A 16,021-nucleotide genomic window follows, 5' to 3' on the forward strand; every position below is an offset into this window, starting at 1 on the left:
AATTGTCTCGTTCTTTAACAACTTAAGCTTCTGAGATTTAGCAATAATCTAATACTGTATCAGTTATCGTGAAGTTGAAAATTTGCAAGTGACTGAGGGTGTTAACTTGATCCTCATTAGTTAAAGCTTATGCACTCTCAAATTTATGTTTGAGTATGTCTAGCTTGCAATTCAGTTGGCTCAACCCTTAACATATTAAACTTTTGGGATTCAACAATTGTTAGAAATTATATTAAAAAGTTATTAACACGAAATATGAGGTTGTCAGCTTATTCGGGAAGAAGTGTGTTAACTTAATTTACATGAGTATAACCCTCACATGGATGAGTCATTACATCATAACCAATTATCATCGAGTTTTAGTTGCATTGAAATTGCTTAGGAAGGAATGAAAATTGAAAAGACAAATGGAAGGCTCTCAACCGCACAAAGTGCAAAATAATTATGGAAATGAAGAAGGGATAAAGGGTGACATTGTAATTGCATAAGGATCTGGAAGCCCCAAAAGGTGTAATTCAACTGTATATGCAAGCAAATCCAATGTTGTGTTCATTGTTTGTGAATGTGAATCAATCGTGTAAGATTTTTGGTTTCACTCGCTCACTCCGTGTGGTCGGCGGTCCCCTCTGTCTGTCCGATCAAAAGCTACTTTGTCGATTTATTTTACAGATAGAGAGAGTCAGCTCTTCTGTTACAGTCCACACCTTCAATAACTCTTCTCTGCCACGCGTCTTCCCTCTTCTCCCTTCCAGTCCAACTGCACAGATATTTTGCCTTGTCATCTAAAGTTCAATCATATCTGTGAATATTCGCAGCTTTATCGGCTAGCCATGATTTGTAAGGCATCTTGCCATCTTACATTAAGCAATTATTAGGGTTTGTAGTTTGATCCCATTTCCTTCAAACTAGCGTGCGCGCCGGAAGGACTTACTTAGTTGTGGAGTCAGGATTTTAATTTAGAAAAAGCTCAAAAGTCTCAAATCTTAACACTTTCTTAATCTTACAAATTTATTATGTCGTGTAGTGAGCAACTGTCCAATGTTGTGTGGGTCTATTATGGAATCGTCATCATCTTCCTCTTCTTTAGACCTAAACCCTAAATCTCTTTGAGTTTATTCCTCCCTCCCTCATTCTCAGAACTCACAAGCAACGAATTGCTTAAACTTCATAAGAGTCACCAACCTTAAATCAAACACGATGAAATAAATTAAAAAATGTCAGACTTGGATTGGGACCATGTGCCTGCAAAAAACCTTGAAATCATAAGTATAATACTAAACTTTTCTGCATGAGAAAAAAATGTCAAATTGGGCCTTATGAGACCATCGTGATCCCTTCATGACTTCGCCGCTAGACTTACCTACACTTTGAAATACCTACTAAAATATTACGGACCGTTAATACCGCGTTTCTATATGTGAGGAAGTTTGATCCATTTTCTAAGCTTTCTAACATTAAGTATTACAGTTTGGAGTTTTATCCATTCGATCATCACTTCAAACAAATAGTTGTACATGTATGTGGAGATACCACGTGATACCACTTGACGTTTTGGATTAATAGTACGATTATGTCAAGTAGGGAAGTTTGATCTGATTTCTAAGCTTCTAACAATAGCAATAATTAGGGTTGGAATTTGATCCATTCATGTCGAACAAGTTGTGCATGTGGGGAAGTCTCTCGTGCAAGTGTGCCAAATTCCTTGGCTTCTAGGGAATATATTTATATATTAGTTTTACGAATAATCACGTCAAAATTATTATCAATTGTTAATGTATGTGAAATTTATAGTAAAGTTTGCATGTGTCAAATATTTATATTATTAGCATACACGTGAGCCAATGTCCTTAGAATTTTCCGTTGAAAATATCCAAATATTTACCTCCTCGTTATCTATTTTTGATTAGATATTGAATAATAATGGGTTACTATAATAAGCGGTAAGGTCTATTTCATTACATTTTCTCACATGATTAGTTTAATCTACCCTGATGTGGATTCCTAACTACATATTCTCTGTGTACATGAAGTGAAGGTTTTGTGCTCTGTGAAAAATTATACTTATCCTAATTTGGGAAAGGTATGTTTGCAAAGAGCTTCTCAATAGTACCCAAAGAATTCCATTGGGATAGGAAGGATTTTAGTGTGCTTGGAATATAGATACATATGTCATATGTTATTGTACAAATGGAGCAACACTTGAAATAAATTTTTTATCTCCACTTGTATAATAACATATAATTTACAATCCCGTATTCCGGACACATAGAAAAATTTCTCTCTGGAATAGAATGTAAGATTGCTACAGAATTTTCTTGTGAATGTCACATCAATATTCAATAGTATTATATATATTATGATCATTAGGGCATGAAATAAATACGAAAATAAAGTACCATGAGATTGAGAACTTGAATAATGGTTGAACCTTTTTATTTTAATTGCCAACCATTGATACTATCAGTGTCTTAATCAACAAAATTATGTTCAAATTCTATTGGTTCTTAAAAGTTGTAATATCAATTGAGATTTTCTTAAAACACAGTAAATGATTGAAGAACTTCAGTGGTAATTTCTGAATTGACAGATAAAATCAAGGGTTAAAAAATAAAGGTTTTTTAGTCAAAATAGTCTCTGAAATTGGCATAACTCTTCATTTTGGTCTCTAAGATTTAAAATAGATAGAACTGGTCCCTGAGTTTATCATTTCAATCATTTTGGTCATCATGTAAAAAATCTCTATTAAATTAAGAAAAATGACAAAAATACCTCTAATTTTGTCAAATCATTTCGGGCCCATTGTTTATCAAATTAAGGGTTCTTTTTTTTTTTTTGTTATTTTTTCCTTTTTTATCAGAGATTTTTCATGGAATGATCAAAATGATTGATTGTGAATAAACTCAGGGATTACTTTTATTGATATCAAATTTTATAGATCAAAGTGAAGAGTTATATCAATCTCAAAGACCATTTTGGCTAAAAAGTCAAAAATAAATGTTGGAAGGTAGCTATAAATTGTAGAGGGAAACTTGTGGTGCAATTGAAAGTCTACAGAATCCACTCAGAGATTGGGTGGTCTTGTAAGTAAACCTAACATTTCCATATACCTTTTCAATTACTTGTATTCTCAATCAACCCTAATGGGAATCTATATGTGACATTGCAAATTGAATTGATGTTGCATATGAATTATACGTTGTTTCACAAATTTGTACAAACTTTTTTATTTGAGTAGCCCATAGGGGTTAGGAACTGCAACATGGAAGAAGATAACTCATTTGCTTCTCTCCATGTCATGCCCATAGCAAATTAAAGGGAAAGAAAAGTAGGTCATGTGTCTTTTAATTGACTTAATGGCCACAAGTACATAATACAATGGGTTTCCTTAGCAATGAATTTCACTTTCAAAATATGTGTGGTTATAATCTTTCGTCGTATAAGGTTCACACCAAGTTTCAAATGCATAAACAGCTAATAATTAATTAATAGCGCAATTTTTTCATTAAAACTAAGACAGGTTCACACCAAGTTTCAAATGCATAAACGGCTAATAATTAATTAATAGCGCAATTTTTTCATTAAAACTAAGACAGAAAACAGACAAGTGCTAACATAATCGAAATCATTTGGTTTGGTGAAAACTAGCTTTTACTTCTCAAAAAACATACGAAAATTTGATTTTATGAACCGACAATTGTAAATTAAAAATGACAAGAATTGTAAGATAAAAAAGAGAAATAATGCATGCTAACTAGTGATCGAGAAAGGCATCACGTGTAAGCATGCAATATCACTCACACAAACAAAGCCAAAACTAAAATATGAGTCATCTTCTACACCAATAATTAACCACTGATTGAATGATTTCTTAGACCAATTTTCCAAACTTCCGAAGGGACATCTTTGGAATAATAAGAAAAAGGTTGGCATATCATCACCCCATTACGGGACCAACCATAGTATGGTGGCATTGAAGACGTAAAGGTGTTCTTGAAAAGGTGATGGGGGGTTGTCATTTTGAAGGACAAAGCTCGTGAAACGACAACACCTCCCATCTTCTTCATCGGCCCCCAAGAAAATAAAAAGTTTGTGCATTTGCATGTGAACGAAAACCTAACCGATCCTCACAAGTCAAATCCCAAATAGTGCTACTTGTAATTCTACTACGACTCCACCTTCACCCCAAAAAAGTTTACCTAGTTTTTTGGGTTATTAACCAAAAGAAGTTGTGGTTCATGTGGGGAAAACCTAACATGCATAACTCGTTGTATTGTAGGGATTGAATTTTGTGATCACAATTAAATGAGTTTTCATTTTTCATTCTTCCTTTCCATTCTAATGTCATTAACTCTTTACGGTGTTCTCCCTTCTTAGAGCTAGAAAATGCATTATCACGACAAGGTATGATCACAACAAGGTACGATCACACAGTCACACCATTTTCTAATTGTTTGGTATTTAGCTACTAGTTTTAAATATATCATACTAAAATTATCATTTTTAAAGAATAGTGCTGGATCTTTTTCATCTTCGATGGTGCAGGGCTATATTTTTTCCTCTCAATATTTTATTATTTTTAGCATACTGAGAAATGTTGGAACCAAATTTGCGCACTGCCGTATGAGGTGGAAGATGCACAAATTCGTAGCCAAAGACAGAGGGCGGTCAAGGGCTCTTCGACGATTAAGTTAGTAAGCAATACCATGAGACTTAAGCGATAGGCAAGATAATAAGTGAATTATGTTACCAAAGATGAAAAATTAAAACCAAAAATTGAAAACCTTGAGTTTTCAAAATTTAGCGTTCAGGTTTCATTTTTATTTACAATTTAAAATTTTAAGCTAATTATCAAACAAGATTTTAATTTTTCAATTTAAAAAAAAAAATCAAAATCATAAGAAAATATATAAAAAAAAATAATTATCAAACAGTTCCTGAAGTCAATTTTGTCGACAGAGTTTTGACCTCGCTCAACAGAGGGGGGCATCTGAACGTGATTCAATGCCAACAACAAGGGCAATTGTATGACTTGAACATCAAAAAGTCGTATTTTGGCAGTATGCGGACTGGGTCGCAGGGCAATCTGCCGACGCCGACAATATCACAACTGTCTCCTGAGGCCGACACGTCCCACCGACGGCCGCACAATTCACTGGTCGACTGCTTTACATGCTATGCTATCATTTCTCCATCGGCAAAAATAAAAATAAATAAAGACTCGGTCTCGTGAATCATAAGCGAATCATAAGCGAATCAACCACCACCACGACGCCGTTTCCTTCCCCGCCTACTCACGTACTTGCGTCAAAACTTTTATACTTGAGGTCAACGTGACGTCACATTAGGATTTTTTTGTTGGAATTTATTATTTATTTGTTGAATTTTGTTGGAATTTACATGAGGATGATTTAATGAGGACAAGGAAGAGAAATTTTGGTATCACTGATCCACATATTTTTGACACACTTATTATGACGAGTTTAATAATCGATTCTAAAAATTCTTACTTAAGAGTAGATAAAAATATCACGATGATATTTAACACGTAGGTATAATATTATTTAGTAAATACCTGTGTTCAAAAAAAATATATTGATGTACTAAAAAAAAAAAAAATTCAACCTAAGAGCCTAGGCGCTAAGCGGCTGACAACTACTCTAGAAAGAGAGCCTAAACTTGCCTAGGCGCTCGCCTAGGCCATCTAAGTGCCCGCCTAGGCCATCTAAGTGCCCGCCTAGGCACTTACTTAGGTCATTACTCTCACTTCGACAAAATATAGATAATTTCATTTTGCATTTTATATTTTTAATAAATAGTAAGAGACTTGTTAAGTACTTTGATAAACACTCATTATCCGTTGGTTCCCCAGTTTTCAATATGTTCCTATACTTTTTAACATATATGTCATTCTATTTTGTTAATTTATACAATAATATATTTTTTTAAGTATAAACAATTACTTATTTATATGTTATTTAATAAGTTTATTTAAATTTGTCTAGACTCCAGTCAACCATCCAATTAGAACCAAACGTTTTTTAGAACTTCAGTAAATACATATGCATTACAAAAATAGATTGATCAAACTACGTGACAGTGTCACAATGATTACTAATCAAAGAAGAGGCTCGCATAAAATGAAGACACCAAAGCAGCATCGCATGACTAATTGCGGATACCGCTATTATTTCGGGTTTTTATTTCATTTAAATCCTTATACTTGTGGACCCTTCTATCCTCAAACATAAAAGTCTCCTGTCCAGTGAGCCTCCCACATGCGCTTGAGCCTCTTGGGGCCGTGAGCCTGTGGAGATTTGAAGAAGATAACACTGACAGTTGACTTGGTCACAAGCCTTGGTACAAAGTGGGGCCACGTTTTCCTGATAGCAGTCCCAGCGGCCCCAGTCTGGCTGCTAAAACTAGTAATGGGCAAACAGTACCTTCAAATGCATACATGATCGTGCTTTGTATGATTGAATCTGTTTTTTTCGGTTTCAAGCTTTGGACTAGGATTCTCTCATTTTCTTATTTTATCTTTTTTTTATTATAAAATATTAATATAAGATGTTAGCGTTGCGTAACCGTGATCGTTCAAATACGAGGAGAAGGAAGGGAAAAGAAAAAAAAGAGATGAGAGAATCATACTTCTAGTTTGATACACATTATCTTCAGCGTAAAGTTTAAAGTGTAGCAGCGGACCTAATATTTTCTGTCTGAATATGACTGAAGAAATATAGATATAATAACCTTAAGGGAAGGGATCCTCATTCTTTTTTAAATAGTGATTAGTTGTGGGGTCCACACCACATCGAACTTTAAGGATCCGAACTGTCTATTATTCAAGTTACACCTCAGATCATCCTTGCAAAATATTAGCCAAATCGAAAATATTTAAGACATCTAATTGAGTTTAAAAAAAATTAATAAATACTTTGTTATATAAGAAACAATGAAATCTTATTTTGATAAATAAACATGCAAATGGTTTCGGATTGAATTGAATTTTTGCAATGATGATTTATGAATCGAGACTTATAAAATAGACGATTTGGATCATCAAAGTTTGATGTGGAGTTGATCCCATACCTTATCCCCATCTTTTGAAAAAAATAAGGATCTCTTTATATAAAGAGCTTGTATACATATATAATATGCAAATATGCGGAGAAAATAATGTTATCTTAAAGGCTACAAATACCTTTGGCATCAATGGCCTGCGTGGGCCCTAAACTGCTCCAAATCTTAAAGACCAACATATTTCAGAGATAAATGATCACATGTTCTGGCCAGTACAAATAAAAGTAACTCTTCAATTTCTGCACTGCTTCACTGTTAACATACACTTTGGTTGGCTTCTTTCACTTTCTTTGATTCCTTGAATTATAATAGTAACCGTTGAGTTAGCAACAGTTGCTCATGCTCAACCGTTGATGTTTTGCATTATTCACTTACCATAACGATCGACAATTGTTTATATGCTAGTAAACGACTATAGTTAATTAATATATAGCATAATTGTGTGTTCAGGCGCTCAACCATTGATATTTTGTTTGATCCACATGTCGGTTGATACTCATCTATGCGCATGTAAACAATTTATTGTTAGCAGCATAATTAGGTGTCACGCACTCAATTGTTGATGCAGTGTACATAAAACCAGCTTAATCGCATTAAAAATTAACAATCATCCACCTATGCGTGTACGTGACTGTCGTTAGCATTATAGTCCATCAGTGCTAGCTTGCTAACTTCATCCAGATCAAAGAAAATCAAATGAGTCAAAGATCTTTGAGTTAGACCATATCTGGTATAGTGAGAATGAACCAATGTCTAGTCAGGTTTCCAAATTTCTTGCAATGAGCTGGCTTGGATTGTTTGATTTGCTAATCCATGAAATTATTTACATTATTATTTGTAATTTTAATTCTATGATTGTATGTGGTGGACCTGGTCGGTTTGACAGATGCTATTACTCCATTGTTTTATTCTGATAATATCTATAGCCCACGCCCAACCTCCCAGAAAAAGGAAGAATGACAATGAACATTTAAGTATGCTTGCAATCAGACCTATCTGGAGGCTGGAGCTGTGGACTTTTTAGGGCTTCTGTTTTAGCGTTTAATTAAAGCTTGGTTTGGTACTAAGGTGATTCTGAAAAAAACTGGCATAAAAAAAAGCTGGGAGCTGTTATTGCGTTTGGTAAACATTTAGCTTCAGCTTTTTTTCACAGTTTTGGGTGGAAAAAAGCCAAAAACAAGAAGCTGCAAAACCGGCTTTTTTTCACATCTGTTTTACATAAAAGTTTACCAAACACTATAATACTGCTTATTTTTTTTCAAAAGAACTTTTACAAAAAAAGTTTACCAAACACTCTGCTACTTTATTTCACAGCTGCTTATTCTCACAGTACAGCATAAGCAGTTTTTTTTCAAAGCACATCAATACCAAACCAGCCATAAATCTACTGGTCTAATCATATCAAACCCCTAAAATTAGGGTAACTAAGTTGACTAAGATATTTATATATATAAATAAAGACCAAGTCATCTTCTTTGAGAGCATCAACAGGAAGCCTGCTGGATTCAACCTTCATCCATATTAATATTATAGACCAAAGTCAAAGCTCCAGCACACAGAGACCAAGTCAAAAGCTAACTAAGGTTTAGCAGTGTTTAAGCTAGAGTTGGGACGTGGCCCACGTTTGTGGGATTTCTAATTCTCTCAAAGAATCTCTTAATCTCGCACAAGCATTCAAGAAAATCTCTTATCTGTAAGTCCCCACTGGAATAGGGTATGTAGAAAAAGTCTTCATCAATGTTGTTACGATTATCTTGGTTGTTTGGTTGAACTCGTTCAAGCTCTGCAAGTTCCTCCTTCGATCGAATCTCTTTCACTATCCTCTTGAACGTGCCTAGGCTCGGGTGCTCCTTGCGCCACGGACTGGCTGCTTATCGTCATTCGTACGCCATGACGATTTTGAGGTAACAATCAGCCAAGGTTGTCAACGTTCGGGCAAGTTGGGCAACCTGAGCAACAAGGGCATCCAATTCTGCCCGGTAACACGTTCACCCCTACGGACATCGCTGCCAGGGTTCCTATCACTACTTCCATCATTAGCCGTTGAGAATAGGGCGTATTCTTGCTTTGATACCACTTGACATGTTGACAAAGAAAGATTATCCAACGATCTTAAATAACAAGAAATTTTCAAACTAAACATCTTATTTACAATGCCTCTTAGCCTTATACAAATAGGATTAAAATTAAACAAATAACAAAGTACCAAAAACACCTCTAAAACTTAAAACCATAATAAATAAATAAATGAATTTGGGCTATAAAACCCATACATCATGGAAACTTTATGAGTTTGATGCACACCGTTGTTCTCTTTCAAACAATGAGTAATGAATCCAAATCGAACATTGGAGCCCAAATCTAGGAAGCTTTATTATTATTGTCTAATTTGCACTTTTCGTATTGATCTTCAATTCATTCTGCCATTTGATCTACATAAAAAAAAAAAGTAGAATTAAGATGATGAAAGCTAATATTTAGGTTTAAGTCTTTGATGTTAGTGATGATGGCAAGTGGGTTAAATCCAATAAAATACTAAGTAAAAAATTCGATTCCATTTTAATGTAACCAAAAAAAAAAAAAAAAAAAAAGTTGGGGTTCAGGGTTCCACCCTTCATATTAAAAGTTGAACAATAGATGAACAGGACGCTCATTTTTCATCAACTCCATATGAGTTTGAGGTCGCTGACGCCTTTTTTGCAGCAACCATCATTTGGTGCCCATCCAAGATCGCCCTGATAAATTCGATCTCGGGGGACGAGAAAAAAAAATGTTGTGAACTCCTTAACCTAAGGACCCTAAGGACATGGATCCTCTCCTGAGCTATTGCCAAGGAATCCTAGGGATCAATCAATCCCAGCCTTTCAAATTAATCCTATGGCCAAGAAAGGCCAAGAAACTTTCAAACTATTTCACGCAACCCAAGACAATATTGTTTGCCTTTTACCATTCCCGCTTATAATCCACTTCTCTGTCCTCTCTCTCTCTCTTCTCTCTCTCTCTCTCTCAATCTGCTTGTTTGCGCCCCTTATTCCCACTCCCCTAATCTCCAGCTTCCTTCCTCCGAAAAAAATCCAATTCCTGCATCTTCTCTCTTTCCTCCGAAAAGTACCATAATAAGCTCAAGTTCTCTCCCGCTCTGGTGCTTTGAGCATTTCCCATCACATCATTTTTTCTGGGTTGTCTCTGTCTTCGAGTTTGATCAGCAACCGTGAACTCCTCGCCGCAACAAGTCGCAATTTTAAATAATAAAGGTTAGGTTTCCATTATTGAATTTCCTTTTCATGATATTTTTGCAATTAGATTGGATTTACTGCATGTTTATGTCTGAAAAAAAGAGGAGATGTTGTTGTAGATCACATGTTTACTGTGCTTTAGCTGCAATATCGCTAGCAAATTGCATGATTGATGTCAGTAATCTGTATTGCATTGCAGTAATGATTTGTTTTGTTTGGTATTAAGTGGTATAATGTGGCCTAGCAAGAAGTAGTAAGATTCAGTTTTTCATGGGGTTTATTATGCTTTACATGTAGTGCTTATCCTCCTTCATTAGAAATGTAAGATAGGTTGACGATGTGGTTTTCTTCTCAAATTTTGTGGTTCTTGTGATGTCATGTGAAATTAGAGAATTGGTGAATCGTAACCATCCTCTTCGGACCGTTTTCATTTATATTTTTTTCGCGCTCTCCCTTTAAGTTTTCTTTACTCACACAATGTCTCAAAGACTAATACGACATACACAACTAGTTTCAAGCATATCCTTGGCCACTCATTAATTTTTTCTTTTTGCAGGTGTTGCTTCATTTTCTATACTGGGACTCACTGCCTGACATAGAAGAGCTTACTGCAATTAACTCCAATACGGCTTCCACTTTGATGGCTCAGCATCTGCCTGCAGCAGCAGATCGATATGGGTTAGACATGCTCAGGTTGATATGTGAGGCTGCCAAGATGTCGCTATAAACAATGTGGTAATGACAATAGCTTTGGCAGAACAACATCACTGCTCCCATCTGAAATCATAAGAAATCATCATCTCGTTTTGGTCGATCAACATCAACGGGTTGCCACTGGTCTTCAATAATAAAGGTTAGGCTTCCATTATTAAATTTCCTTTTCATAATATTTTTGCAATTAGATTGGATTTACTGCATGTTTATGTCTGAAAAAGATGAGATGTTGCATTACTTCTGTAGAAAATTTCTTTTTTTTCGTTAAGCTGAAGTTGTCTGAATCTTGGTATATTTGTGTGGTAGGATTGGATAGTGAATGATATAATGGATAAACCACATGATGGCGTAGAAGGTACTTTGGAATTGAAACCTACAAAAAATATGGAGTTTGATACTGACCAAGCAGTATATGATTTCTACAACAAGTATGGTTTAGTATTCGAAAAGAAAGTGCTGGCAAGAATAAAAAGATTGGTGAACTCACTTCAAGAATCTTTTGTTGTGCCAAAGAGGGGTTTCGAGCTGTAGATAAGCGAAATGATATGACTAAAAGACCAAGAGCAGAGACGAGAACTAGATGTGGTGCTCATATGAGTGTTAGGTTGGATAGGCATACGAGAAAGTTTTATGTTTATACTTTTGTTGAACAACATAATCATCCCCTGGTAAAGAAAGAATATGCCCATATGTTACCATCCCAATGGAAAATGACAGCCTCACAAGCCACTGAAGTAGACTTGGCTGAAGAATCGGGGATTCCACTAAGGTTGGCTTATAAGTTCATAAACAAACAAGCAGGTGGAAGAGAGTCTTTGGGATATTTTAAGCAGGATCAAAAAAATTATCTTCGAACTGTGAGGCAAAAGAGAATGGCATATGAAGAAGTTGGAGTCCTGCTGCAATACTTTTCCAAACAAATATTGGAAAACCCATCATTCTTCTATGAACTACACTTGGACAAAGAGGAGCAAATAACAAACATTTTCTGGGCAGATGCTAAAATGATAATTGATTATAGCCATTTTGGAGATGTTGTAAGTTTCGATACAACTTATAAAGTCAATGAATTGGATCGACCATTTGCAGTGTTTGTTGGCTTTAATCATCACAAGGAGATCGTTGTATTTGGAGCAGCTTTAATGTATGATGAGACCGCTGCTTCATTTAGTTGGTTATTTAAGACATTTTTGAAGGCAATGTCTAGCAAGGCTCCAAGAACTATTTTTACCGATCAAGATCCTGTGATGGCTAAGGCTATTTTAGAAGTGATGCCTCAAACTTACCATAGACTCTCTTTATGGCATCTTATGCAGAATGCTTGTAAAAATCTGAATACTCTGTTCAGAGGTGAGGAAGGAGTTCACAATGCTTTGACAACAAAATTTGACCACATTGAGGAGGAAAGTGAGTTTGCAGCTGCTTGGTATTCTATGCTTGATGAGTATGATGCACATGAGAATGACTGGTTGGCCACCACATTTAAGATTAGAAAGAAATGGGCATATGCATATGTGAGATCGGCATGGTCCATAGGAATACGAAGCGCACAAATCAGTGAAAGTTTTAATGCAAGACTGAAAAATTATTTGAAGTCAGATCTCAATATTGTTCAATTTTTCACAAACTTTGAGAGGGTTCTTACTGATACTAGGTACAAGGAGTGGGAAGCAGAGTATGACCTACAATTCAGAATTGCACATGTCAAATTTGATATCAAAATGTTGAAACAAGCTAGAGAAGTTTACACGAAAGCAATATTCAAATTGTTTCAAGATCAATTTGAAGAATCTATTGAATTGTCAATAACAAAATGTGTTGCTGATGGGGATGACTTTGTATACACGGTTAAACTAGATGATAAGTCCAAGAAGCATAAGGTGAAAAAGGAAGGTATATCTACTGTTTCTTGCAACTGTAGATTATTTGAGATGAAAGGTATTTTGTGCAGTCATGCTATTAAAGTCCTTAGAGAAGCCATCCTGAACAATATATAGTGAACAGGTGGAGTAAAGAAGCAAAAGTTGAGAGTGTCGTAGACATGTGTGGGCATGACATTGAAGTGGAGCCTAAATTGCAGCAAGCTTTTAGATATAGGTCCTTGTGTTCTATATTCACTAGATTATCAACAAGGGCATCTGAAAATGTAAAGGCATACCAACTGGTGATTGAGCAAGCAAATAAATTGGCAAAAATGGTTGAAAACCTATTGCATCTAGAAGTGAATGATGATGTGCATGAGAAAATGCATACCAACTGTAATATCCAAATGGCCAGTTGCTTGGAGAATCTTGATGTTGTCATTCCAAAAAGGCTTAAGAAGAAAGAAAAGTCTCATCGAGGAAGACGAAGAATTAGGAGTGCTTTGGAGAAAGCCTTACCAAGAAAAAAGAAGTTTGATCAGGTACTTAAACTCATTTAATTCTTTATCATGCCTATGTGCTTAATATATATAATTAAACTTTTAATCGTTGACATGTTTTAGATTACAATTCCACAACATACTGGTGGTATCAATATCTTTAGTCCTTATCCACTGCCACCCTCCCATTCATCACAGGTGAAGTACTTTTGAATGTTTTTTTAATCTTCATAGCAAGGCTTGATTAGTTGACAAATATAAACTCGAAATTGGTATGTGATATACAGGTCCCAGTTCATATGTTTGGCAATAATACCTATATGCCAATTCCATATCATCATGTTCAGGTTTGTCATCTATTTGCAATTTGCACTCTTTGTTTGATATGTGTCATATATATATATATATATAATCTCATTATGGGTGTTCAATGTAGGTACAACCACATAATACGCATAGACCGAACGCAATGCCATGGCTGCCTTGTGAAGAATCTCAGCCGTCAAGTTCCCAACCTTTTCTTCATCAAAATATCACTGGAAATAGTCATGATTAAATAGATGGCCATTGTTTTGGGTTTTTTTATTCCAGATGTGCAGCTATTGTTTTTTGGGTAGGATTCTCAGATGTGTAGCTATTGTTTTTTGGTCATCATTGGATTTCTTGATGTGCAGCTATTGTTTTTTGGGTTAGTTTAGTGAACTAAGAAATCCAAATGTATTAGGGTCTCACTAGAGAATGCATGAGTAAGGGCATGTAAAGCTAGAGGTTTTTTTGTAAACCATAACTTGTTATGTAAATGTCTACCTAACATTCATCTTTTACTTCTTGAAGTGAAACTATATCACATGCGTATTTCCTTAGAGCTATGTCTATTCAGATAAGAATCTCATTGATTCATTCTTCAAATAATGTGCTCCAACACAATCAGTTACACCAAAAAAAAAATAAAAAAAACAGAGTACTCTGTACAAGCAATAAAACAGAGTACTTCATGGTGTTAAGGTTCTGGGCAAAAGGATCTGCTGAATGGCAAAATCTGGATTCAAAATTCGGCAAAACTTAGATCCTTTTCCTGCAGCAGCTATTCGTACTTCAGCCTCATTATCCCGTTGAAGCCAAACATATGCAGGCACCAGGTCCGACCTAATATATATACCAACATCACCACACTCATCAATTAATTTAGAACTCAAGAAAGTAGGTAGAGAGAGAGAGATCGGACAATCGATTCACATTTACATAATTACAACATCCTAATCCAAGTAATACAGCATTCACAATAAAAGCCAAGCCATAAAATAAAACTGATTACCTTGTAGCTTCTAGACCAACAGCGTCACACAGCTCGTATAATTGATTCGCAACCATGTACCAAACACGCCAAAACTTATCCTGGAGAGAAATACAGATAGGTCACACAACATTACACCACTCTCCGGCAGCAAGTCTCTGTATTCAAAATGATGTATGGAGAGAAATACAGATAAGTCATTCCAATACACTGAGGCAGAGCATTCCCATAGGGATAACGTGAACAAAATATAAGTTCTAGTGGATTTTGTGAATAATTACATTTTTTGAACTGGAAAGAAAATAAAAAAGATAACGAAACTTTTGAATTGTGAACCTACTACCACGGCATTTTATATACACCCTAAAACCCAATCCGCCAGGTCAAACCACAAGATCATGTGTCCAAAGTGAGAGCGTAAGGAGAAGGCAAACAACTACAATTAAATAATGGAATAGGATCAAATCATCGATTAAAACGATGATCGGGTACAAGGTTTCATCAACCATAGCCATTTTTGCTACAAATTATGCCTCTAACTGAAATCAAAACACAAATTTCCAAAAAACTTCAGAAAAATAAAAATCCACTTTTGTCTCAAATAAATGTAACAATTTTCGATTGATTTTGACTTTTTCCCTGACTTTTACTCCCTAATTGAAACAAATTCCATAAATTCCTCTACTTGAAGAAAGAGCTACGGACCCTAAATTCAATAAAGTTGAAGATCATGAGGGGATCCGATTCCAAATTCCAAAACCCACATTCCAATTCAACTAAATTCTCACAAAAAAAAAAAAAAAATCAAATTTCTAGCCACACATATCAATCATTACCTGTCTAGACCCCGATTGCTGCTACTGCTGATGTTGTTGATGCTACACCGAATCAAAACCCAGTTGCGGTGTCGACACGGCCGAGGACGACGAAGACGGCGAAGCAGCAGATGAAGTCGATTTGGCACGGCTAGCCGGGCCCACTTCTTCCTCTGCCACCATATTGCATGCAGGAATTGGTTTTTTTTTTTTTTTTTTTCGGAGGAAGGAAGCTAGAGATTAGGGGAGAGGGAATAGGGGGCGCGCAAACAAGCAGATTGAGTGAGAGAGAGAATGAGAGAGAGAGAGAGAGAGAGAGAGAGGAAAGAGAAGTGGATTATGAGCGGAAATGGTGAGGGGCAAACAAAATTGCCTTGGGTTGCGTGAAATAATTTGAAAGCTTCTTGGCCTTTCTTGGCCATAGGATTAATTTGAAGGGCTAGGATCAATTGATCCCTAGGATCCCCTGGCAATAGCTCAGGAGAGGATCCATATCCCTCCCGTAAACCCAAAAAAATGGAAA

At 35.7% G+C, this 16,021-nt stretch overlaps 1 protein-coding gene across 1 annotated transcript; it reads left to right on the forward strand.

Moving 5' to 3' along the window:
• The first annotated feature begins 11,737 nt into the window (after window positions 1–11,737).
• LOC137710094 (protein FAR1-RELATED SEQUENCE 5-like) lies at window positions 11,738–13,024 on the forward strand. The gene has a single exon (XM_068449049.1). The coding sequence runs from the start codon at window positions 11,738–11,740 to the stop codon at window positions 13,022–13,024; it is 1,287 nt and encodes a 428-aa protein (XP_068305150.1).
• Window positions 13,025–16,021: the final 2,997 nt, after the last annotated feature.

The sequence above is a fragment of the Pyrus communis genome, chromosome 12 (assembly GCF_963583255.1).
Source record: "Pyrus communis chromosome 12, drPyrComm1.1, whole genome shotgun sequence".
Lineage (NCBI taxonomy): Eukaryota > Viridiplantae > Streptophyta > Magnoliopsida > Rosales > Rosaceae > Pyrus > Pyrus communis.

What these genes read in the sequence shown, in the direction of transcription:
- LOC137710094 (XM_068449049.1), top strand. Translation starts at nt 11,738, where the DNA reads ATGACAGCCTCACAAGCCACTGAAGTAGACTTGGCTGAAGAATCGGGG.